The sequence below is a fragment of the Maniola jurtina genome, chromosome 23, assembly GCF_905333055.1.
Source record: "Maniola jurtina chromosome 23, ilManJurt1.1, whole genome shotgun sequence".
In the NCBI taxonomy this organism is placed as follows: Eukaryota; Metazoa; Arthropoda; class Insecta; order Lepidoptera; family Nymphalidae; genus Maniola; species Maniola jurtina.
The window spans coordinates 9285116-9312909 of NC_060051.1; the positions used below are offsets into that span (position 1 = coordinate 9285116).

General features: G+C 40.5%; 1 protein-coding gene across 1 annotated transcript; it reads left to right on the forward strand.

The window, feature by feature from the left end:
• The first annotated feature begins 4703 nt into the window (after positions 1-4703).
• LOC123877184 (histone lysine demethylase PHF8-like) lies at positions 4704-25084 on the forward strand. Its single transcript, XM_045923701.1, has 23 exons — positions 4704-4819; positions 5291-5376; positions 6242-6424; positions 7187-7299; positions 7601-7737; positions 8127-8322; positions 9146-9241; positions 9342-9487; positions 9883-10009; positions 10498-10620; positions 11008-11124; positions 11524-12116; positions 12667-12890; positions 13358-13497; positions 18530-18655; positions 19136-19346; positions 19798-19942; positions 20494-20616; positions 21274-21383; positions 22070-22172; positions 23047-23230; positions 23956-24031; positions 24699-25084. Exons 1-23 carry the CDS (start codon positions 4719-4721, stop codon positions 24776-24778), a joined length of 3540 nt encoding a protein of 1179 aa, XP_045779657.1. The 5' UTR covers positions 4704-4718; the 3' UTR covers positions 24779-25084.
• The last annotated feature ends 2710 nt before the right edge of the window (positions 25085-27794 follow it).

Here is a 27794-nt window from a genome sequence, read left to right on the forward strand (position 1 = left end):
TCAGTGCATCGCACGCGATTGCAACACTGCTTCTTACGTGTTATTAGAGATCCATGGTGGAATAATAAGTTTTTACCCGACTGCGCTGCGGCGAGGCCCAAAAGGAGGGTTACGTGTCCGTCTGTTTGTCTGTCGTGTCTGTCAAGAAAACCTATAGGGTACTTCCCGTTAACCTAGAATCATGTTTGGTAGGTAGAGGTCTTATAGCACAAGTAAAGGAAAAGTCCAAAAACCGTGAATTTGTGGTTACATCACAAAAAATGTGTTTCAATTTTCAAATTCAGATAACTATCAGTGGGTTTCATATAAAAGGGCTTTATCTGTACATTCTAAAACAGATTTTTATTTATTTTTATGCATAAAAGTTTATGATTCATCGTGCAAAATGTCGGAAAAATACCCGATTACGGAACTCTCGGTGCGCGAGACTGACTCGCACTTGGCCGGTTTTTCTTAAAAGAGATGAATTTATCACCTGAAACCAGAAGCATCGGCACTCATTTCCGGACAATAAGCAAATTAGGTACTACGTTCGCCCTTGACATCTATCTCTGCTTAAAACTGGTAGGTATATTGTACATACATTTTGAGAACTCACTCGCCATATTTTGTCTATGTGTCAACTGATCTGAACTATGTGTCAAAAACACGAATTTAGTCCTTAATCTAAGGGTAAACCGTACTTTTGACATGACCTTTTACACATACTTAGACAATACATAATAGTCGCATAATAGTACATAGAGCAAATATGGCGAGTGAGTTCTCAAAATGTACTCATTATATACTATCACTTACCTAGTGTAGACAGACAGAGAGACAACGAAGTGACACATACCTAAGGGTTCCTTTTTCCTTTTGAGGTACGGAGCCCTAAAAAGGGGTAAAGTTGGACACGCACTTGCGATTTCTTGACTTCGGCTACCCACGGGGTTCGATTCGATCCCGGACATGTATAACTTGCCTCTGACTAGGTAGGTATATGCGTCACATGCTTTTACGGTAACAAGATAAAGTTGAAAACTAAAACCCGACTGCGATCGTCTTAATAAACGCAGAAAATTATTATAGTAAAATTGTTTTTCTGTCGCTTGGTATATTTTAATGTTGTAGCACATATATTTATGAAATCAGAATTTTCTCCTCTTTCATTTGACACCCCACTCGATACAATAGCAAAAAAATAAAATTTGGAGACCCCCACTTTTTTTCATGTTATATCCGTTAATATTCTTTTTTCTTATAAAATGTAGCTTATGTCACCCGGATCTTTACAACGAATCGATTGACACCTCATTCTTCAAAATCGGCCCAGTAGTTTAGGCGCTACGGTGGAACACACAGAATCTGGATACAAACACACACATACATACATAGCCTGCTAAAATCATAACCCTTCCTTTTGGCTTTGCCGCAGTCGGGTAAAAACACCATGAGGATCCTATTGCCTGAGAGTTCTCTATAATGTTCTCATCAAAAGTATGTGAATTCTACCAAACCGCACTCCTTGACCAGCGTAGTGGACTATGACCAGACCCCTTCTCATTCTGAGAGAAGGCCGGTCTCAGTAGTGAGCCGACGATGGGTTGATTAATGATCATGATGATGATTATGATTGAAAAAATAATGAATGAATCAAACTGATATTTTGTTAGCGAAATATGTTTTTTTTGCCTTAGGTACCTACCTAGTACCTACTATAAAAAGTCAGCAAGGTTTTCAGTTGTTCAGTTTTTAGTAACGCGAATTTTTGGCACAAAAACTTGGTGTTGACTCAACAAAGGGACAACCACTTTTTCATTGATTTTCAGTATTTATTATGACGATTGTGACTAGGAATTTTGTATCAAAGACTACACTCGGAACAGTCAGAATGAACTACTTATTTTAGGTACTATGTATAAAGGAGAGTATTTCTATTCCCGCTATAACAACAAATAATAAAAAACCGGCCAAGTGCGAGTCAGACTCGCGCACCGAGAGGGTCCGCGTTCTCTGGTATTTTTTCCGACATTTTGAACGATAAATCAAAATCTATTATGCTTAAAAATAAATAAAAATCTGTTATAGAATTTGCAGATAAATCCCTTTCATATGATACCCCACTTGATATACCTAGTCATCATACTTTGAAAATTGAAACACATTTTAATTTTTTTCTGTGATTTAACCACAAATTCATGGTTTTAGGATTTATTCCTTTACTTGTGTTATAAGAACTACCTGCCTGCCAAATTTCATAATTCTAGGCCAACGGGAAGTAGGTACCTACTCTATAGGTTTTCTTGACAGACACGAGAGACGGACAGACGGACAGATACATAGACACACAGACAGACAACAAAGTGTTCCTATAAGGATTCTGTTTATCCTTTTGAGGAATGGAACCCAAAAAATTGCAAAATGGCATGAAAATTAAAAAGTGTTCTCTAGTTACCTACCTATTTATCGTTCGATGGAATCCTTCGTATGCAAGATGAATGGGCTTGCCTGTCTGGAGTCTATAATATCTTTTGTCAAGTCATGATTTCTGATTTAATTATTTTTTAACAAAGGATCTCTAAACTGAGCACGTTTCATTTTAATTGAAAAAAAGCGTTCAAAATATCGACGTTTGGCGATAAACTAATTGGTTTTATTCATGATTTCAAAATAGATCTAATCGAGTAAAATAATGTTTAAACCGGGAAGTAGGTAATAATAACAATAACATAAATGAATTTCAGTACAAACGCTATGTTACAGTCAAAGTTCACAGGGTGGGCAAAGGCACTGCCCGGGCAGAATCGATGTTACACAAATACACATCATTACCAACCCATCGTCAGCCTACTACTGAGAACGGGTCTCCTCTTAGAATAATATAGGCTATAGTCTACCACGCTGAACTAGTGCAGATAGCCCGAGTTCACGCATCTTTGAGAATATTATAGGTAGAGAACTCTCAGGTATGCGGGTTTTATCCAGCTCACTACTGAGAATGGGTCTCCACTCAAAACGAGAAGTACTCGATTCATAGCTAGCCTATCACTAATGCCTATATAGTGAGGGTGGATAACTTCACACACCTTTGAGAGCATTATGGAGAACTCTCAGACATGCAGGTTTCCTCACGATGTTTTCCTTCATCGTTAAAGCAAATGATATTAATTAACTAGGTAAAACGCACGTAACCCCGATAAGTTTACCCTGGACCCGTGCAAAGTTCACTCTGCCCAGGCACTATCGACTTTGTACACCTTGCGAATTTAGATAGCAACATACGAGTAAGTAATTAATTATTTACCTATGATAATACATTTTGCATTGGAACAGCTACTACCTACCTAAGGACATCATGCACACGATCATTAGATAGAGGGCTCTCTCCGCCACTCGTTTCATACAATCGTAGTTCCAATTTCATTTGAATATTAAGCAACCAAAGTCCATGAAATTTTGCAGACATATTCTAGAAACTAATATCTATGTCTGTGGTTTTCTAGATTTCTGTTAAAATATTCGGTTTCAAAGTTACGCAGTCTTAAAAATTTTCATACAAATCTTTGAGCCCCTGTAACTGTAAAACTACATATTTTTAGAATATTCAAATGAAATTGGAACTACGATTGTATGAAACGAGTGACGGAGAGAGCCCTGTTAATAGTTATACATAGTTATTTATTTAATTCATTACATACACAAATAAAGAACCAAAAATTAAGGAAGTAAGCACTTAGTTATAACTTATACATACATAAGTAATTGAAAACTAGCTTTTGCTCGTAACTTTTTTCACGTGGATTCAGGTTTTTAAAAATCCCGTGTGAACTGTTTCATTTTCCGGGATGAAAATTAGCCTGTGTCACTCTCCATGTCATACATTCCTGACTACTAAATTAATATTATAAATACGAAAGTGTGTCTGTCTGTCTGTCTGTCAGCATACCACGGTCAAGCCATTCCACAGAACTTAATGAAAGATCTAGAATTACTCGTAGCTTACATCAGACAGACACAGACCTAGTTACCTAATTTTTTGTCCCGGAAAATAAAAGCAAAAAGAATGTGCGGGGTAGTCCCTGATGTTTTTTTCAAAGAACCCAAAAAAAACCTATATATCTACTGTAGGAGACCTTAGTACTTTATTATGTAGGCATTTGATATTCTAGTAGATTAGATACAGTCGAGCAACAATGCAACTTGCATTGTCATACGATCACAAACAATATAAAATGTAGGCCAGTAAATAGGAACAGTAGGTTCTACTGCTACCTATCTAAAGAAAAATAGTAATTTTTTTTAATGCACTTCAGGAATTTTATTGTTCAGAATAAAAGCGGTTTGTTTTACATCGAAGACCTACGAGTAACACATGCTCGGTGCTGCATTGCCTCGTCTTTAGCTAAAGACGCCAATCGCCATCATTGCGCCTGCCAAAAAATATAGAGCACGTTTAGATTGTCGTTTAGTAATCTTTGCTTTATAATTTGTACAGGCGCTTTTCTTAGAGAAATAAAGGAGATAAATCTGGAACGATTCCTGATAAACTAATTAATTTGCAAATTACATTAGATAAAAACATTGAATCATGATTGAATCTAATGCTAATTTTTTTTTGAAAATATTCGATTTTATCAAAATGTGAATTATTGTCTATGATTTGTAAGCATTTTTTAAATGACCACCCCAAAGCGACGTGGAGAAAAAAAAAAGAAAATTGTCTATTCGCCATCAAAATGGCGTCATCGAAGGAAACCTATTGTTTGTGTGGTCAACCATATAATCTTGGACAATTTATGATAGAATGTGACTGCTGCCGCGAGTGGTTTCATGGGAGGTAAAGTGGAAAATGTCAAAGTTTTTCAGTTAAAGCCCTTTTGTGTGTGAGAAAAAATTGAATCAATTTGACAGCACTCGGCTCTTCGGCCATCATGTTGTAAAGATATGTTTTCTTTAATTTTTGTACATTAAATCAACCGAAAACTACGATATTGGTAATGTAACTTTCCTATTTAAAGCTTCCCAATATTTTTTTTGGGGTTTAAGGCGATTTCTCGCTCCCGGTGTTTGTTTATATTGTCGGTCACCATAGGGCCATAAAATGCGTGTTTCTTTATACCAAAGCTTTGTCTAATATTATTTTTAATTTCCTCTAATACTAGAAACATGAAACGCATAAACAAATTTTCAAAACTTCAGCTTATCACGTGTATTACATGTTAATATCTAGATTTTAATGTTTTACTAATCAAAATATGCAGGTGCTCCTAGTGCAAAATAATAAGGTTCTGATTGTTTATTTTTTCAGCTGTGTCGATGTCAAAATATACCATTCAGATGATATTGACAAGTACCATTGCCCAAAATGTTCTCAAACCTATGGACCCTCTGTATGTAAGTAAAAACAGTACCTTATAGATTCGCTATTTGTATACAGTATAACATTATGCAATAATAACGATACAGTGTTATTATGTGCTATTAAGGTACTTAAGCTGAGATCTATAAAGCGAACTTTGACTTAGCTCAGTAAATCTGTTTAGTTATAACTCAGTCGGAGCAAAGTTAAAGAATGCTCTAAAGATCTCAGGCTTAGCACTGGCAGACGACCATTTAAAGGCAATAATATGTTTTTAAATCTTGAATTGACAGAATAAGCTTAACATTTGTGTTGTTTTTTGAATTGAGTACAACAATAAGAGGAATACAAGTTAAGAATATGGTGTATATTCTTATAGTTGGTTTTGTGACTCTTTGATACACTTACTAGATATAGACAGACTTCGGAAATGAATCTAGGGCTATGTTAAGGCATCAATATTATAAAGTATTCTTATTAGACTTTATGATGAACCTAGTAGACTATTCTCATGGGTAAATCCCATGGGAATAGTTTGGATTTTCTGGGATAAAGCCTGTTTATTCCCAGGATGCATCTTGCCAGTAAAATAGGGAAATAAATACATTAAAATATCATAATATACCAATCCTCACTTGGCCAGCATGGTAGACCAAACCCTTCTCCTTCTGAGAGGAGACCCCTGTAGAGTTGTTGAGGTTGATTATGGTCAGAAAATAATTGGTGGTGATACCTATAATATATTATATGATGAATATATATCATAGGTGAATGATGAATATTGTTATAAGGTTCATAAGTATTTATTTTGAATGTTACACAAGCAAATCAGGAATTATCCTGTAAGGCTAGATTTAAGTGATTAAAAAAATAAAGTAAAAAAAAACAAAATATTTTCAGTGAAAATTCCCACAAACAACCACCGTGCGGACAGATACGAGATAGGGGCGGAGACTCGGCCCTCTCAAGCAGGGACGCCCGCCTGGGTGCGAGCACTCGCCGCCCGGCCTCTGCGCCCAACTGCTGCATCTCTACAACGGATGAGACCTCAGCACTTTACCGAGGAATTTGTCAGAGATAATGGTATACAATGAACCAAAAGCTTAATTTGCTATAGTCCACTAAACCAGACAAAAGTATAGTGCACTATGTAGCATGCGATTTGCACCGCCCGCCCTCCCACTGCTTAACATGCAGGAAAAGCAAGCTACCAAATTAAGCTTTTGGTTCCTTGTATGGACTTACACAAAGTAACACCTGCTTTTATACAACAGCGATAATGGTAACCTGTTCTTGCTTCACCATTCTACCAAAGAATAGCCAGAAACTGTGAACACTGTCATACTTATCAATCTATTCAAACAAAATATTTTTGCTCAATCTGCACTAATATTATAAAGAAGAGATTTTTTTGTGTGTAATATTCTATTTGACTAATTTTTGGAAATCGGGAATTGTTTTAAATTATTCTTTATTGCATAATAAGCACACCATTGATATTTTTCTGGATGAGGGAGGCTAAGGACAGAGTGTGGTGGCGCTCTATAGGGAAGGCCTATGTCCAACAGTGGACGTCCACAGACTGAAGAAGATGATGATGATATTTTTGTAAGATCTGTATGAGAATTAAAATGAATGATAAAAGTTGTTTGAAAGACCGCGCCAAAAACCACATTTCTGTGGTCATATGACATGTGTGATGGTCACAGCCTTTTCCAATATGAGGTTGCCATTCCAGCACTTTTGGACCAGAATTTCTTCTCTGATATGATTCTTTGATCATTTCGTTTTACTGTTCCAAATAAATACTCAATAAAATCTACAGGTTGTATGAATTTGTTGCAGGGTTTACCAAGCCGGTAATATTCAACACTAATGAGGGTTTGGACATGAAGATCCCAAACCCTGCCACTTTCAATGTCAGATCCGTGCTGAGATATTGTGGAGCACAGTTAGAGGTAATTTAAGTTTTAATATTCAATGATGAATTTGAACTTTGAAAGAAGATAGTTTAGGTTCATTTTGCATTGACAAGTACAAATTATTTTCTAGAAAAATTTATGTTATCTTACTAACTTAAAAAATGAACCAATAGCATCTGCTGAAAGGCGTAAAACATGCACGAATAGAACACCGCAAACTAACAATAAAATTGTCATGTTAATGATGAAACAAAAATATAAAGACTTCTCAATTGCCTGAAAAAGTGTTTCAATATTGCATGTCTCCTTAAATTTCTGAAGTTATTTACTTTTACAGGTGGAAGTAATAGACGTGCGCAGACAAACGACACTGCGCATGCCGCTGGCAGATTTTGTCGAGTACTTCGAGACGCCGCCCGAGCTGCGCGACGACAAAGTGCTCAACGTGCTCAGCCTGGAGTTTACTGAAACTAAGTTAGTTTCACTTCTTTTTAGGGTTCCGTACCTCAAAAGGAAAACCAGAACTCTTATAGGATAACTTTGTTGTCTGTCTGTCCGTCTGTCGTGTCTGTCAAGAAAACCTATAGGGTACTTCCCGTAGATGTAGAATCATGGCCAGGTAGGTAGGTCTTACAGCAAAAGTAAAGAAAGGAATCCGATTTTTATATTATAATATTTTTTATTTATTTTTATACATAATAGCTTAGGATTTATCGTGCAAAATGACGGAAAAAATACCTGAGTACTAACAGATTATAAGGAATACTAGAATTCCTTGTGATCATAAAACAGAAAATTTCTCGAGTTTTTGAAAATGGCCACTCACTTTCAGTAAGTTTCACTTGTACGCATTTTTTTTTCAGCATGTGCAATCTAGTGGAGCCGCCCGGCATCGCTCGTCGTCTAGACTGGGCTCAGAATGTATGGCCTGCAAGCGGCGAACCGGCGCGGCCTGCCGTGCAGAGATACTGTCTGATGTCTGCGCGCGCCTCTTATACCGACTTCCACGTGGACTTCGGCGGAACCACTGTGTGGTACCACGTGCTGCATGGGCGGAAGGTAATTTGAATATCTATTGTAGTATTCTTGCAGCATGTGTATTATATAGTGGACCCGCCCGGCATCTCTCGGCGTCTAGTCTGGGATCAGAACGTATGGCCTGTATGTACAGAGATACTGTCTGATGTCTGGGCGCGCCTCTTATACAGACTTCCACCTGGATTTCGGCGGAACCACTGTGTGGTACCACGTGCTGCATGGACGGAAGGTAATTTGAATATCTATTGTAGTATTATTGCAGCATGTGTATAATATAGTGGACCCGCCCGGCATCACTCGGCGTCTAGTCTGGGATCAGAACGTATGGCCTGTATGTACAGAGATACTGTCTGATGTCTGCGCGCGCCTCTTATACCGACTTCCACGTGGATTTCGGCGGAACCACTGTGTGGTACCACGTGCTGCATGGACGAAAGGTAATATGAATACCTTTTGTAGTATGATTCTCTGTAGGTGCAATCTAGTGGATCCGCCCGACATCACTCGGTGTCTGGAATGGGCTCATAATGTATTGCCTACCATGCAGCGATACTGTCTTATGTCTGCGCGCGCAGACATTAGAAAGTATTGTCATTCCGAATTGTGTTGGGAACCCTGAAGTAAGTTTGCAAACCCGCGTCTCAGGTTCATCTAGACTATGGCCTAATTTTCTCATTCCGAGGGTGAGATTAAGAGCAAAACGAAACAGATTTATGTGCGAGATATACATCTGTCTCGTTTTAAGTCGCTCGCTTAAGTCTAAGCAAAGTCAGAGTGCAATCTGTAGATCTCACCCTGAGAGGCCTATCCACATTAATTTTAAAACCCATACAATTTGTTCCAGATATTCTACCTGATTCCGCCAACTACTACAAATCTGGCGTTGTACCAGCAGTGGAGCGCTGCCAACAACCAGTCCGAGAGGTTCTTTGGTGATATGGTGAGTTTGGTTATAGTAGACACTCGAAAAAAAACTGAATCATTTTTAGATTTTTTCTTTTTTGGTGTAAAATATCCTATAAATGACTACTTTGTTCCAGGTGGAATGGTACGGTACAGCGGAACTTGGTCCGGGTGAAACGTTATTCATCCCGACGGGCTGGATCCATGCGGTGTACACTCCGTGCGACTCGCTGGTGTTCGGCGGCAACTTGCTGCACTCTTACGCTATTGAGATGCAGTTGCAGTAAGTACACCTAAATATATAAAAGGAAAAGCTGACTGAATAACTGAATAACTGACTGACTGATCTATCAAACCACAGCTTAAACTACAGGACGGATTGGGCTGAAATTTCGCATGCAGATAGCTATTATGACGTAGACATCTGCTAAGAAAGGATTTTTGAAAATCATCCATTTTTAACTTTTTTTTTGCGTTGTAACCACAATGTCATGGTTTTCAGATTTTTCCTTTACTTGTGCTATAAGACCTACCTTATTCGCTAAATTTACCTTATAGGTTTTCTTGACAGACCCGACAGACAGACAGGTAGATCACAAAGTAATCCTATAAACGTTCCTTTTTTCCTTTTCGAGATATAAAAACCTAAAAATCAAAACTTGGTTATATTTTTTACAGGATCTATGAAATCGAGGGTCGAGTGGAGACGCCCATGATGTTCAGATACCCCCTCTTCGAAGCGCTACACTGGTACGCGGCTGCGCAGTTACTGACTACGCTCCGTAGGCACAATGAAGAAACTCAGGTAAGTACAGTACCATTGATATAGAATAGTCGCCATTGATGACAGATCACGAACAAAATGAACAGTTGTCCATCTGTCAGTCTGTCGTGTCTGTCAAGAAAACCTAGAGGGTACTTCCCGTTGACCTGGAATCATGAAATTTGGCAGGTAAGTAGGTCTTATAGCACAAGTAAAAAATCCAAAAACCGTGAATTTGTGGTCACATTACAAAAATAATCAAATAATGATTAGTATTTTCAATTTTCAAAGTAAGATAACTATACACTGTGAGTTATATGAAATATCATATCATATTACCTATACAATCTAATACAGATTTTCTGCATAATGATTTTTGATTTATCGTGCAAACTGACGGAAAAAATACCCGAGTACAGAACCGTCGGTGAGCGGGTCTGACTCGCGCTTGGCCGGGTTTTTAAAAATGACTTTACAGTACAAGTTGTATTTTGTAATATTGAGGTAAATTGAAGGTTTTTCATTACCAGGATGAAGACTTCACACTAAGCGAGAGCTGCGTGTCGACTCCGCCGGCGGAATTGCCTCCCTTGTTGCTGCGAGGGATCAAAATACTATCCAATGCTCTCAAAGAGTGGCATGCACTCAAAAGCGTAAGTATCTTTCATCCCACTTCCTCAGAAATTGCATCATTATTTAGAAAAACAAGTGTAAATTAAAAATTTATAACACCTCTGACAAGTGAAGGTTACAGTAACTAAAAAGAGCTGATAACTTTCAGATATTTTATAGGCTGAACCGATTTTCTTGGATTATGCTATGAACACTCTCGATCAAGCCTCCTTTCAAACAAAAAAAAAACTAAATTAAAATCGGTTCATTAGTTTAGGAGCTTAACTAAGTAACTTTCAAACGGCTGGTTCAGCTCAGCAAAGTTATCAGCTCTTTACTAGTTACTGTAACCTTCACTTGTCGGGGGTGTTATAAATTTTTAATTTTCACAATTTTTATTTTGAGAAACTTCCATTTGTTTTTAACAGTCGGATTCGTCGAAACGTGACAACGTGCCCAAATGCTTAAACTCTGGACAACTGGTCAGAGAACTTTGTAAGGAGTTGCGCGTTTTGGAGAAAAGGAGTTCTAGTACTAAGGATAAGGTAATTTTTTTATAACCATTAGACTACAGATCATTTTTGGTAGCCCATAAGTTATCGTAAGTATAACACTATAATATGTTACGCGTGCAGGGGTAATACATATGCAAAATATCTCATGAAATGGGCAAAATAGTCTTTTTTTAGAAAAATGGTATCATGCATACATACAAACATACATACCCTAAACATGCCCTAAACGCATATACATTGTCCACTTCATTGTGGTTAGAAATACAAATAGCAAAACTAATAAAATAGTGGAAATTAATACTTGTCAACTTTTTCACCACCTTTTAGCTCAGATATCCATAACAACCAAACAATTGAGTTTCAATTTAGAAGGTATTTGCTATAAGTTCTAGAATTTCATCATTGATACTACTTAATTTTTTTTTGCAGGATTTAAAAGTCAAGAATCACTCACCAAACAAAGCTCAGAGCAAAAAGCAAGCAACACCAAAAAAATCGCTGAAACTAACCTTACCCAAACCTATTATGCATATGCAACCAAATGCAAATGGCGATTTTGAAGAAAAAGTATATGCTGACAAATTCTACATAGACAATAAAGAAGTTGTATACCCAGAGAGATATCTACAGGATGTTAAATATGTCACTAGCGATGTTAAATATGTGAATAGTGGTGTTAAATATGTGGACAATGGTGTTAAATATATAGACAGTGGTGTTAAATATGTGGACAGTGGTGTTAAATATGTGGACAGTGATGTTAAATATGTGGACCCTAATGTTAAGTATTTGGACGCTAATGTTAAATATGTGGACAATGGTGTTAAATATGTGGAAGGCGATGTGAAAATTATGACAGATGATGTTAAATATGTGAACGGCGTACCTGATGTTAAGTATGGTTTGGAGAAGGATTTTTCGGAGAAATATGCATATCAAAATTATGAGGAGGTTGCCTATCAAGATGGGAACGGATATGTGGATAGACAAGATAAGAAGGTTGGCTTGAAGATTAAGTTGAAGTAAGTTTTTAAGAACTGTGTAAGACACAAAAGACTCAAAAGTATTGAAATATTTATGAGGTATTTGTATCTTATACAGTTTTGTAAAAGTATTGCAGATTTTTTAAATATCAAGGATGGATTCTGTTTCTAAAAAGCAGCTTACCCCAAAAAAATTGTTTTTGAGTTATCAATTGTTAAAACGATGTTTCTAAAAAAGTATGCTACACAAGAGCAATCTTTTTTATCACCATTACATCATTATCTTACAAATCCAACAATTGAGGATCAAAAAATGTACAATGGTACCTATTTTGAATAAATGATTTGACTTAGCTTAGTTGAGTCATATTATGTAGCCATATACTTTGACGTAAGATTTTATACTTTGTTACCTGGTATCTGCCTAAATCACAATGATCCAAACTTAATAGTCGCTGATCGTTCCTCCTTGTGTTAAACTTTCAGGTTTATAAGTTCTTAGTCTAATCATGTTATGGGTTGTAGCATCGCTTTGTCTTGAGTCAAATACTAGTTCGACGCAACCTATAGGCATCTTTCTCTCTTTCAGCAACTCCCCATCATCATCACGCGAAGAACCGCCTCCATACAGCCTTCCGGAACACTCCATCCTCAAATCCCATCTGATACGAACGGAGCGCGCCCTCAAACCGCTCCAACAGTGGACCATCTCAAAGAAGGACATTGGAGACTACCATGAAGAGCAGATTCTCTTCACCAACGAGAATCTCCCCAACATACGCCCTGAGGGACAGGAGATGAACTATGGAGCAGGTAAGGAACTTGACACATATCCTCAAACCACTTCAGCAGTGAACCATTTCAAAATAGGACCTTGTGATTGGTTGGTGACTCAAAATGGTTAACGCCCACTGAGATTTTTGTCTCTGTCATTTGTATGGGATTACGTAACAGAGATAAAGTATAGGTGGATGCTAAGTTTATGCTTTTTTAAGCTTAAAAATAGAGTATCTGCATCTTTTTTTTTGTGATATTCCTAAAAAAAAGACGGAAAATCAATTTTACATTTGAAGACTTAGTGCTCGCTACAAAAAGAATAGGCTCGCGACTGGCAAGTCATGAGGTTTGACAGCTCTAAATTAAAAAAAAAACTTTCAAACTGTGTCTATCCTTTTCATATCACACTAGTAAGAAGAGGATACGAATACTCTACAATTTAGTTATGCTCAGAATCCGTACCAATGGCCATAATAAATTACTAAATGGACGTATTTTTCCAGGAATGTATTCAGCGGAGGATATGCAACAAGAGTACCAGTACGGGGACACAGCTCGCGTGGGCTACCAGCAGATCTACCAGCAGCCCGAGCTGGCCTACAGCGAGCCTGCTTACCAGCGCTACCCTGAGGTGGAACACCAGGTAACCAGCTAACTGAATGTTCTCAGCAGAGGTCATGCAACAAGAGTACCAGTACGGGGACACAGCTCGCGTGGGCTACCAGCAGATCTACCAGCAGCCCGAGCTGGCCTACAGCGAGCCTGCTTACCAGCGCTACCCAGAGGTGGAACACCAGGTAACCAGCTAACTGAATGTTCTCAGCAGAGGTCATGCAACAAGAGTACCAGTACGGGGACACAGCTCGCGCGGGCTACCAGCAGATCTACCAGCAGCCCGAGCTGGCCTACAGCGAGCCTGCTTACCAGCGCTACCCTGAGGTGGAACACCAGGTAACCAGCTAACTGAATGTTCTCAGCAGAGGTCATGCAACAAGAGTACCAGTACGGGGACACAGCTCGCGTGGGCTACCAGCAGATCTACCAGCAGCCCGAGCTGGCCTACAGCGAGCCTGCTTACCAGCGCTACCCAGAGGTGGAACACCAGGTAACCAGCTAACTGAATGTTCTCAGCAGAGGTCATGCAACAAGAGTACCAGTACGGCGACACAGCTCGCGCGGGCTACCAGCAGATCTACCAGCAGCCCGAGCTGGCCTACAGCGAGCCTGCTTACCAGCGCTACCCTGAGGTGGAACACCAGGTAACCAGCTAACTGAATGTTCTCAGCAGAGGTCATGCAACAAGAGTACCAGTACGGCGACACAGCTCGCGCGGGCTACCAGCAGATCTACCAGCAGCCCGAGCTGGCCTACAGCGAGCCTGCTTACCAGCGCTACCCTGAGGTGGAACACCAGGTAACCAGCTAACTGAATGTTCTCAGCAGAGGTCATGCAACAAGAGTACCAGTACGGCGACACAGCTCGCGCGGGCTACCAGCAGATCTACCAGCAGCCCGAGCTGGCCTACAGCGAGCCTGCTTACCAGCGCTACCCTGAGGTGGAACACCAGGTAACCAGCTAACTGAATGTTCTCAGCAGAGGTCATGCAACAAGAGTACCAGTACGGCGACACAGCTCGCGCGGGCTACCAGCAGATCTACCAGCAGCCCGAGCTGGCCTACAGCGAGCCTGCTTACCAGCGCTACCCTGAGGTGGAACACCAGGTAACCAGCTAACTGAATGTTCTCAGCAGAGGTCATGCAACAAGAGTACCAGTACGGCGACACAGCTCGCGCGGGCTACCAGCAGATCTACCAGCAGCCCGAGCTGGCCTACAGCGAGCCTGCTTACCAGCGCTACCCTGAGGTGGAACACCAGGTAACCAGCTAACTGAATGTTCTCAGCAGAGGTCATGCAACAAGAGTACCAGTACGGCGACACAGCTCACGCGGGCTACCAGCAGATCTACCAGCAGCCCGAGCTGGCCTACAGCGAGCCTGCTTACCAGCGCTACCCTGAGGTGGAACACCAGGTAACCAGCTAACTGAATGTTCTCAGCAGAGGTCATGCAACAAGAGTACCAGTACGGCGACACAGCTCGCGCGGGCTACCAGCAGATCTACCAGCAGCCCGAGCTGGCCTACAGCGAGCCTGCTTACCAGCGCTACCCTGAGGTGGAACACCAGGTAACCAGCTAACTGAATGTTCTCAGCAGAGGTCATGCAACAAGAGTACCAGTACGGCGACACAGCTCGCGCGGGCTACCAGCAGATCTACCAGCAGCCCGAGCTGGCCTACAGTGAGCCTGCTTACCAGCGCTACCCTGAGGTGGAACACCAGGTAACCAGCTAACTGAATGTTCTCAGCAGAGGTCATGCAACAAGAGTACCAGTACGGCGACACAGCTCGCGCGGGCTACCAGCAGATCTACCAGCAGCCCGAGCTGGCCTACAGCGAGCCTGCTTACCAGCGCTACCCTGAGGTGGAACACCAGGTAACCAGCTAACTGAATGTTCTCAGCAGAGGTCATGCAACAAGAGTACCAGTACGGCGACACAGCACGCGCGGGCTACCAGCAGATCTACCAGCAGCCCGAGCTGGCCTACAGCGAGCCTGCTTACCAGCGCTACCCTGAGGTGGAACACCAGGTAACCAGCTAACTGAATGTTCTCAGCAGAGGTCATGCAACAAGAGTACCAGTACGGCGACACAGCTCGCGCGGGCTACCAGCAGATCTACCAGCAGCCCGAGCTGGCCTACAGCGAGCCTGCTTACCAGCGCTACCCTGAGGTGGAACACCAGGTAACCAGCTAACTGAATGTTCTCAGCAGAGGTCATGCAACAAGAGTACCAGTACGGCGACACAGCTCGCGCGGGCTACCAGCAGATCTACCAGCAGCCCGAGCTGGCCTACAGCGAGCCTGCTTACCAGCGCTACCCTGAGGTGGAACACCAGGTAACCAGCTAACTGAATGTTCTCAGCAGAGGTCATGCAACAAGAGTACCAGTACGGCGACACAGCTCGCGCGGGCTACCAGCAGATCTACCAGCAGCCCGAGCTGGCCTACAGCGAGCCTGCTTACCAGCGCTACCCTGAGGTGGAACACCAGGTAACCAGCTAACTGAATGTTCTCAGCAGAGGTCATGCAACAAGAGAACCAGTACGGCGACACAGCTCGCGCGGGCTACCAGCAGATCTACCAGCAGCCCGAGCTGGCCTACAGCGAGCCTGCTTACCAGCGCTACCCTGAGGTGGAACACCAGGTAACCAGCTAACTGAATGTTCTCAGTGGAGGACATATTTTCAATTTATTTCTTAGCGCAATATTTATGACTTTCATTACTAATTCAAAATGGGTGTTGTTAATACATAATTATGTGGCGGTTGCCACACTCACAAGCAGATGGCGCCTCTCACTCATATGAAGTAATCAATAAACAATCACTCGATACACGAACCCAAGTCGGACGCCACTCACGACGCTTTCACTAGATGGCAGCACGAGTACCTTACAGCTGAAGCTCAAGTAGAACACAAATCTGAATCGCGCTAACGGAGCGTTTAGGAATCTGCACTATAAATTATATATAATATAGAAATTTTAAGATACATACATACGTCGCACAGTGGGGCCGATCCAAGAATTAGGCGGCCAATATTATTTTCTCCCATATATGTGTTGTAAATAGGTTAAATTATATTTTTTAGTATTTTGGGAACTTATTTTTTAAAACTAACTGATGCCCGCGGCCCCGCTTGCGTATATTTTGGTTTTAAATCCTGTTTGTCGAAATTCTGATTTAAATCATGTGGAAACCATGGATTTTCTAAGATAAAAAGTAACCTATGTGCTAACCCAGGGCATAATCTATATTCATTCGAAATTTCAGCCAAATCGGTTCAGTAGTTTCACCGATAAGGAGAAACAAACGTTTTTTGACACGAAAAACAAATAATTCAATAAAGTGCCAAAACAGATTTTATTTCTATATAAAACATAGTAAAAAACTAAAAACACTAAAACTATAATAGTAAATTAAAATCGTGATTATGATAAATTAAGAAAATATAAAAACAAAAACTAAGAAAATAAAGATGCAATGGTAAATAAAAAAATACAAAAATAAACATAATGTGATTCAGATCAATCCCAAGTGTCTTCACCAGAGCTAGAGCTCAATTCATCCTTGTCAAGTTGGTCCGGTTCAGATTCCTCATGAGAGGACATTCTGCTGTGTTGAGTTCAGCGGAAATAAGCATTTCCAACGCTTCTTTGCTATGAGGCACATTTTTTCTTTTAGGTTTTGGCTTTATGCTCGATATTAATGGATCCGAACTTAGCAACAACCTATTAAGGCCGTCATAATTGCATTGCTCCCTTGAGCATTTTCTTGCGAAATACCGATACTGGCGAAAATGTTTGTTTCGTGCCTCTGCTGCTTCTTCGGATAGTAATCCAATAGGCAGAAGTGCATGATCCATTACAGTTGCACAATGTATTAAGATTTTATGCATTGTTGGAGACATAGGGTGCCAGGGATACAACTCAATATAAAGTTTTATGGTCTGTTTCTATAGTGCTACGCATTTTGAGTGTTTTTCTGCGTTTACTTTTCTTACTTGAATCTTCAAACGACTTTGATGGTCTACCAGAAGAAGGCTTTTTAGGTCTCGGTATTTCGTATGTTCCTTTTAACCATTCATCATTCTTTTGAATGAAAGTATGGGCCTTTTTATGTGACTCAATCCATTTTTTCTTAAATTGTGACTTTAGACGTGAGAAATTATGTTTAACTTCCTTCTTTTGTTCATCACAATATTTATCTTGTGATAGAATATATCTCTCAAGATAAATCAATTTTGCATCAAAATCGGGCAAGTCTTGTTATTGCATTTTAGTAAAAAGAAATCCACGTGTTACGGTGCGAGTCCCTAAAGTGCCTTTCTATTCTGGAAGGAAATAAAAACCGGTTTAAACCGAAAAAAAAGAAATTTGTGAAATACGGCGATTTTCCGCTATGTACTTCATAGCCTTCAAAATATGGATTCCGCGGGAGACCGCAGCTAATCTCGATGTATTCAATTAGGGATAATAGTCAGTTTTTATTTACAATGAATAAAACCGATGGGACTCGGTGGGAAGTTAAAGTAAAACCTTTTTGAGTATCTAAAAGATGATTTTTCGACCGCAACAGAAGCATTATTTTGCAAGTGCCATAAAATATCTATTTTATCGTTATTCAAACTTTTTTATAAATGTAATATATGGGCGCTTACCTGTTATAATCGAATCCATTAAGATTTTTTTCAAAAATAACTCACTAACATATAAAAATCACTTTTTAAAAAGTTGTTTTAATTGAATCAGTTAACGCAATATGAACACGTAGAGTGACGCTCAGGTTTAGACTGACACAAAATGGTGAACACCCCTAATTAGAGGAATGGAGAGGTGGCATTATGTTCGGTGTCTACTTAATTACCTAAGGTAGTAAGTTTTGTTTGTCAATGGCCATTTTTGAGAAATCGATTTATGGCCAGCTAATTCCCGGATCTGCCCCACCGTGCGTCGGCCAGCTGGCGCTACCTAGCCACTGAAGGGAAATTTCCCAGCGCTCGATGGGAAATTACCCTTTAGTATGGTCCGCCCCAAACCGCTCCCGTACAACTACAAAAGAACTTTAACTTTATGCTTTTTAATCAGCAGCAAGCAGCAAGTTTCAGCGGTGACCCTGCGTACGCGCACACGCAGCTGCCGTCCTACGACGCCGCGGTAGCGCACCAGTTCCAGACCACTAACTATGTAAGGCAGAGCGCACTTTGACTTTGCTCAGACTTAAGGCACTGTTAAAACGAGACAGCGTTGTACTGCTGGCATAAATCTGTCTCGTTTTAACTGAAATTTAAGTGTAAGCAAAGTGCGCTCTATAGATTTCAACCTAAGTATTATAAACGTCATTTTACACTGGCCAACTTTTGTGTGTAAAAAATTGCACTTCACTGTTTTTTAGGGTTCCATACCTCAAAAGGGGAAAAATAACCCTTATAGGATCACTTTGTGGTCTGTATGTCGTGTCTGTCAAGAAACCTATAGGTTACTTCCTGTTGACCTAGAATCATGAAGGGCAGGTATGTAGGTCTTATAGCACAAGTAAAGGGGGAAATCCGAAAACCTTGAATTTGTGCTAACATCACAAAAAAAAATTACGGTGTACAATGCTACGGAACCCTCGTGTGTGAGTCCGACTCGCTCTTGACCGGTTCATTCTTTAATTTTAAACAGGTAGTCGAAGAACAAAAGCCTGTCATACAAACACCACCAGCCAACGCAAGCCCACTTCCGGTACGACGGTCCGAGCGTCCGGTACGAAGACGTGTCTCCAGTACGTACGAGTACGAGGACGCGGACTTGTACATAGACGAAGCCCCTCCCCCCACAAGGCGGAGAGCGGCCAAACCCAAACACCAGAGGCATCATGCGCATCGAAATGCAGGTAAACTATCTGAACTATCCATAAAAACTTCGTTACAGCTTCCAGCCATCTATACTAGATGGCGTTGTAAAGAGTTCAATCGCGCTAGAAAAGCTTGCTTCACTATACACACTGCGCTTTTGCGCATGTCTTGCTTCATTGAACGTGTTCCGCAGCTCAGCATATGCACACCATACCTATGTGGTTGAGGTTTTTATATGATGCATGATTGATTACTTTGTTGTGGTGTTTTCTCGACAAACTAAAGTCTATCAGGGTCTCGAGGCCGAGCCTCCTTGCCCGGGCAAGTAGCCTTGCCTTGCCTTGCCCGTATCCTCACAGGTACTTAGGTTACCTGGATTATTAGTTTCTATAGATACTAGATGGCGTTGTACAAAGTTCAATCACGCTAGATAAAGCATGTGTGTGTATGTATGTTTTTTAATGTATAACGTGGATTGGTTTGTGGCAGCGTCAAACAGCAGCGCATACCGACAACAACAGGCGGCGCTACAACAAACACAACAACCCCCGCCGGCGAGACCGGTGCCCGCCAACGGCATCGAGTCGCTCATCCAGGCGTCCGTGTTGGCCGAAGACCAGCCTGTTAATGACACGTAAGTCTAAATCTAGCACATATCGACAAGGACATAAAAACCGGCTAAGTGCGAGTCAGACTCGCGCACCGAGGGTTCCGTACTATAGACATATTTTTTCGACATTTTACACGATAAATCAAAAACTATTTATTATGCATAAAATAAATAAAAAACGTAATAAAGAATGTCTATTCTTAAACAATCCTCGGCTCGATCCGAGATACAGGTAAAGCCCTTTAATATGATAACCCACTTGGTATAGTAATCATACTTTGAAAGTCGAAAATACTAATTTATTTGTTCAAGACCACATTTTAATAAGGTTTTTTGTGATATAACCACAAATTCACGGTTTTCGGATTTTTCCATGTGTGCCTACCTAGGATCTACCTACCTGTCAAATTTCATGATTCTAGGTAGGTCAACGGAAAGTACCCTATAGGTTTCTTGATAGACACAACAGACAGATAGACAACAAAGTGATCCTATACAGGTTCCGTTTTACCTTTTGAGGTACGGAACCCTAAAAAATGATGTTTTAAGGTACCTTTTAATTTGGATTTCTTTAGCGAGGATGCGGCAGTGGCGGGTATGCTGAGTATCGGTGAGCAGCGATTTGAGGCCCCTCCGCGGACCTTCGGACTAGCAGTAGACACCCCCCAGCCGACCACTGATACCTCTAGAGTTGAAAGGTATGGCATCTTCTTAATGATTTTAGCCTTTTTTATTCAAAGAATATCAGCCATGCCAATCATGACTAATACTCCCCTTTCCCCTCCAACTAAGCGGTAAGCTTGTGCCAGGAGTAGGTACGACAATAGTGCAACGGGTGGGGTTTGAACCGCCGACCTTTCGACTTATTTATTGGTCTAACGACATACTATACTACTCGGTCAAGCTAAGTTTGCACCTAACGTCGATTACGTCACACTAACGCTTAGGTACGGCATGCGAACCGTACTGACGCGATAAGACGACCGCGGGGAGGTGAGCGGGGAAGTGGGAGAGGCGCCGCTTACCAGCGAGGAGCATACTTAGCGCGACTGAGTTATAATGTAAGTAACGGGTACATCATCATAAGGCCATCGCCGACTCACTACTGAGGACGGGTCTCCTTTCAGAATGAGAAGGGCATAGGTCATTACATAGTCAGCCACGCTGGCCCAGTGTGGATTGGTAGACTTTTCAATTTATGAGAACATTATGAAGAACTCTCAGGCATGCATTTCTCCACGATGTATTCCTTCACTGTTAAAGCAAGTGATATTTAATTGCATAAAAAGCGCATAGCACCGAAACGTTAAAGGTCATTTGTTAATGTTATTGAAAATTGACTTTTATTTCTATAGCAGTAGTGGTGGAAGTCGGTCGCGGTCGCGCAAACCGGCCAGCAGCGCGGATGACGACGAGTATGATGAAGAAGACGTCATTAAGGAGGTGCATCGAGACGAGGAGTATGGTAAGCGATATTGAGCTTTATTGCTGTAGCAGTAGTAGCGAAAGTCGCGCAAAGCAGCCAGCAGCGCGGACTAGTACCCGAGCGAAGCCAGGGCGTATCAGTTAGTAGTTTTATACTTTGACTTCTTAGAGAAGATAATTAGATATCCGACAGGTTCGGTCTGACAAGAAGTACTGCTGCCACCTATATGATGAAATGATTTGTTTTTTTTTTTACATAGGTCTTTTTACAAATTGTGTCGGGGGGCCTGAATTAAGTTTGGAAAACCTGTATCTCAGAGTTTCCATATGGCTTTGCCAAGGACCAACTCAATGTAATCATTAGACTCGATAGATCGCCGTGCCCAACATTTTTTTAATTTTTTTTAATTTTATTTATTCAGATACAAGTCGCATATCGCACACTGTACACACACATAAACAAAGTATGGTGCAACATGTTGCACCATACAATTTTTTTGGTTTGGTTTGTCTGGTTTAGCGGATTATAGCAAATTAAGCTTTTGATTTCTTGTATATCATCGACTTCCGCAAAATAACGCCTGCTTCTATACAATAAGCGCGTCCCATCTTAGGCCACATCATCACTTTCCATCAGGTGTGATTAGGGTCAAGCGCTTGCCTTAATAGTGAATAGAAAAAAAGTATATACAAACAGATAAACAGATATTCTGTATAACTTGGCAGTATACCCGTCGTTGGAGATGAGCTCGGACGAGGACGAGGAGTGGTCGGTGCGGCGACGCCGCGCGCCGCGCAGCAGGACCGACAGCAGAAGCAAAACCGACAAGTGAGTTTACTAACTATAACTGAGTAAACTAACCTATTTCTATTAGGTACTAGCTGATGCCCGCGACTTCGCGTGGATGTAGGTGTTTTAAAAATCCCGTGGAAACTCTTGATTTTCCAGAATAAAAAATAGCCTATGTGCTAATCCAGGGTATAATCTATTTCCATTCCAAATTTCAGCCAAATCCGTCCAGTAGTTTTTGCGTGAAGGAGTAACAAACATACACACACACACACACACACACACACACACATACAAACATACAAACTTTCGCCTTTATAATATTAGTGTGATTAGTGTGAAGTGTGATAGTCTCAGAATACATACTAGTACAGTGGTACAGTAGTTTCGCTCTGCAAAATCATTTAAATAAATTGTAACTCTAACTACAACACAATAAAGTGCAATTCAGGTCGCACAGCGCTTTATTACCTGCCGCTATATTTACCTAGAAGTTGCCTCTCTTTCTATCGCCGGCTTTTATTTTTTTTTTTCTTATTTTTTCTTGCGCGTGGCAATGGCCTGTACGGCACCAGTATATAACCAAACAGGAGATGAACTTCGCATAACACTGGAATAGGGTATTTGACAGCATGTAAAATATAGGATCTATTTGTATTTTGTATTTTAATAAGTAAAGAATATTAGCCACGTTCAGTTCATCATGACTAATATTTTCCTTTCCCCTCCAACTAAGCGTAAAGCTTGTGCTAGGAGTAGGCACGACAATAGTGCAACTGGTGGGTTTGAACCACCGACCTTTCAGAATTCAGTCCGCTCCTATAACCGTTGAGCTATTAAGGTTTATAATCTATTGATGGCATCGGAACTGTGAGGCCGACACGCTTTTGAGCCGTTTTGTTTTGTTTGTTAGAGACGAGTCGTGGTCCCCTCGCGCGCGGCTCGGCCGCGTGGTGCCGCGGCTGCGCGGGCCCGCGCGCTCTGCCGTGCGGCGCGAGTGCGTGCGCGCCGCGCTGCACGCCGCCGCCATCAGCAACGCGCAGGACAAGCACGACAAGCACAGGGACCACGCGGCGCACGACAAGCATCATCCGCAGGTAATAGCGCATCCATCAATTACGTCACATGAATTTCATGATTTTGACTCCCTAGTGTGAAGTCACATAGTTTACATATAGAAATAATTATTGAATTAAACAGCAGTTCCCAAATATGTTTTATTTCATTTTTGAATGTAACGTCACGAGGACCCCTCCCACCCACTTGTCACACAATGTCACACTTCCCTCCCTCCCCCTTGACGTGTTACGTTATTTATGGATGGCCCCAAAGTGGTGAGGAAAAATTTCCCGCTCACTGCGCTTGCGTTTATGGCGGTCTCCACGTACACTGTGTGACCGCACGAGACGAACACAATCATACGGTGTGTGACAAGCATCATCCATAGGTAATCATCATCACCATCGTCGTCAGCCTGTAGATGTCCACTGTGGGACATAACCCTTCTCTAATGAGCGCCACTACACTCGATCTTCAAGCTTCCCCATCCAACCACTTCTAGCTATCTGTGGTGAGGTCGTCCAGTCTACGTGTGTTGTCTACAGTCTATACCCATTGCCAGTTCAGCTACGCAATCTGCAGAGTTGCTCTTTTAGGTTCTCTAAAGGATCTATCATTTCTGATTTGAATATGTAGATACACTCCAAGCATAGCTCTAGCCATCACCCACTGAGTGACTCGGAGCTTTCTTAGTTAGCGACCATATTCCTGAAAGATTAAATCAGCTGTTACCCGAAAATGTAAATAATGGTGTAACTTGCAGAGCGCGAAGCGAGCGGTGCTGGCGACGAAGAGCAAGCGACCGCCGCCGCCCGTGCACACGCCCGCGACTAGCAAGAGTGAGTTTATCATTTTTAGGGATCCCTACCTCAAAAGGAAAAACGGAACCCGTATAGGATCACTTTGTTGGCTGTCTGTCTGTCCGTCTGTCGTGCTGTCAAGATAACCTATAGGGTACTTCCCGTTGATTTAGTATCATGAAATTTATTAGGTAGATAGGTCTTATAGCACAAGTAAAGGAATAAATCGGAAAACCGCGAATTTGTGGTTGCATCACAAAAAAAAAAAAAAAAGTTCAGGAAGAAATAACTAGTTTACTTTAGCACATATAGATGGCACTGTCCGTCATTAACTGGCAGTGTTGCACGGAGTGTGCGAGTCCTATCTACCGATTTATTAATTTTTATTTATTGAATAGCCACTACTGAAGAGAGCCATTACCCTGAACAGTTACTCCTCTCGATTTTTCTCCTTGCGATTTTTGAAAATTTTACAGTAAAAATATTCATATTGACTGACTGACTGGATTAGACCGAATCGCATCGATAAACCCGAATCCGATCCACTCCAATCAAATCTATAATTCTAAGCTCCGTTTGTGCCTTTTTTGAAAATATGAAAAAAACTCATATTTTTTTTAATCTATTTAAATGTAAAAATTCGAATACCCAAAATAGTAAGTTTTATTTCGTGTTATGTTTTTAATTAATTTAAATTCCTTTTCAGATATGAGACTGAAAAAGGGTATGAAGACTGCGAAACAGCGTCTCGGCAAAATCCTCAAAATACACAAAATGATATATTAGCTTAAGTAAATTAATTAAAACATTAGTTACTGTAAACATAGTTAATTGTATATGTAGTGGACACAGCACTGTCGGCCCGTTTTTGACCCAAAAATTACCCTAAAGTTTGGGACATTTTTTTTTGAGTTGCTTCAATCAGTATAGCTATACTGAAGGTGTTTGATAAATCATAATAACATGAAAAATGAGATGATAATATGCCCATAGATTCTTTCGTTGTCTCAGCTATTGCAAACGTTCAACCGGTCTTTTCGTTATTCGACCATAATAACGAAAAGACCGGGTGAAATAGGCTACATTTCATACGAAAAAAAATCGACCTGGGTATGTTATATTATATATCCAGTAAAGTGGCGATCTCCAAAAAAATTTTTGCTATTGTATTGATTGAAAGAGCAAAAAATTCTTTCAATGGCATTATTCCATAGACATGTTATGCTTGACTGAGGATAATTTTCACCGAACCGTAGAGTCTCCTAACTTCAACTTATATGCCTAACATCGGCTAAAATTTAAAAAGTTCAATATTTTTTTTCCTTTTATGGAAACACTAATTGTAGTGATTTGGGAAGTATACATATTTAATCATGGCAACTTTGCAATGTCATTTGTCAAAATATTGGTGGCCATTTTGTCACAATCGTGAGTAACTTCGGTTCACGCACACGCTTCTTTTTTACCGACCCCGAAAATTTGTGTCATTACTCAATACTGCTTGGAGGTAAGTTTTTTAAATCTTTACTACTATCTTTACTACAGAAATATTAGGGCAGACAATGTTAGGATACAATCTGTAATGTGATGTTTTTCTAACTTCGTCTGCCCTTAGGGTCGTCAAAATTATAATAAGAACTTTTTTTTTTTACTTATATGAAAAAGTACCTGGTCTGTATTTTTTCTTACTCTATACCCTCTATACCTATTTAAAACTGTTATGTATCTGAATAATTACCAAAACGTACATAAGTATTTTGTATAAATAACTATGTATTTCCTACATAACAAAATGTAAAGTAAGTTGATAAAAGAGTTGATTTCTGGCGCATCTAAGGTGTTTTAAATTAATGTTTGATAATAAAAGGTTTCTTTAAATATAAAGTTACTAGGTTTTGCCTGCGGCGCTGCCTGCGTGAATGTTGTTTTTTTTTATTGAATGGCTTTATCACGATAAAAAGTAGCCTGTGTATTAAGTCAGGGTATAATTTATTTCCATTTCTAATTTCAGCCAAATAGGATAAACAGTTGAGACTTGTGATGTAGGAGAACTCCTGAAGGAGTATATTTTATCCTGAAATCCACGGTTTCCGCGGGATTTATGATAAACCAAAATTCATGCGAGCGAAGCCGCGGGCAAAACCTAGAAATTTTATAAGAAAAAACTTTTATTAACAGACATGCGCCAACTAAAAGTGCTAGAAATGAACTCACTTTTTATACACTGGACAGCAAATAAACCGGGCCACCCGCTACCTTGAAAGTCTGATTCGATTTTCTCAAAAAGTAAAAAACTTACAACTATAAAAATTATACCTGCTGAAAGTGCATTTTATGATGATTAAAATGAATGGAAATTCATTAGGATTAATCAATTAATTAAGTGTTTATTAAGGGTTTTACAAAGAAGAGTGTTTTCCAGCCATGTTAATCGTTAGTAATCATGAAATGAAAACAAAAATTAAAGCCAGAAACAAAAATTAAATTAAAAAAAGTTTTTGATCAGTATTCAGTATTCCCTCCCCTTGCTCGGATAACTGCCAGCATCCTCGTATTCATCCACCTCACGAGCCTGACGATGAAATCTCGAGGAATTGCCTTCCAATACTCTTTAATTGCATCCAGCTATGGAAGCCTTGTTGGAGCAGTTATCCGGGCTCGAACCCGACTTTTCAGCTCATCCCATAAGTGTTCTATCGGATTTAAGTCCGGACTTCGAGCTGACCAGTCCATTGTACGAATGCCGACGCCCGATATCCAACTTCTGTTCTGCTACAGGCGCAGCATTGACGGTAGCCCACCGTGAAGCACGACTTGAGTTTACTCGAGAGCATAGGGACTGGACGTTAGGACAGTGGGGTAATGTACTCTTCACTGATGAGACCAGAGTGAGATGATCGACCTCAGAGTTATCGTTGCCCTGGAGAACGTTATTCTCAGTGTTGCATCGAGGAAACTTGCTTATGGAGAAGGATCTGTAATGATCTGGGGCGGCATCTCGTTAACCACACGTACAGCGTAAGTTTTCATCGAACCACGGGGTTGTACACGTGGATTGATGTCATTGATAAATTACTGAAATCCTCACTGACCATGTGGTACCTTACGCAGGATATATCGGGCAGAATATGTCAGTTTATGCATCATAATGCACGGCTTCATGTTACTCATGTGGTAGCCCAGTATGTACACGCCGTGGACATTCGTACAATGGACTGGTCAGCTCGAAACCCTGACTTGAATCCGATAGAACACTTATGGGATGAGCTGAAATGCCGGATTCGAGCCCGGATACCTGCTCCAAGTTTATTTGGTAAAATTTTAATAACACCATTGAATAAATTAAATTTAACATTCTTTTGGTATCCCGAGAAAATATAAATACAGTTTAACCCTACTTTAAACTTTTTGCACTAATTTAGGGGAGATAAATGCCATAACGTTGGTTTTGAAGAGATATTAACATTTTTTCAGTCAAAGGATGACCTTCCATGTTTTCCTTAAGGCCTCGATATTTGTCAGATTGAGTCATTGCAAAGAGGGCATCCCTGAGTTGCATGCATAAGGTTAAATGCTGAATCTTGTCTCGTACCACATCCTGGTATGTAGAAACAATAAAAACAATGAGTCAATACTAATAATAAATTAAATTTAACATTCTTTTGGTATCCCGAGAAAATATAAATACAGTTTAACCCTACCTTAAACTTTTTGCACTAATTTAGGGGAGATAAATGCCATAACGTTGGTTTTGAAGAGATATTAACATTTTTTTAATCAAAGGATGACCTTCCATGTTTTC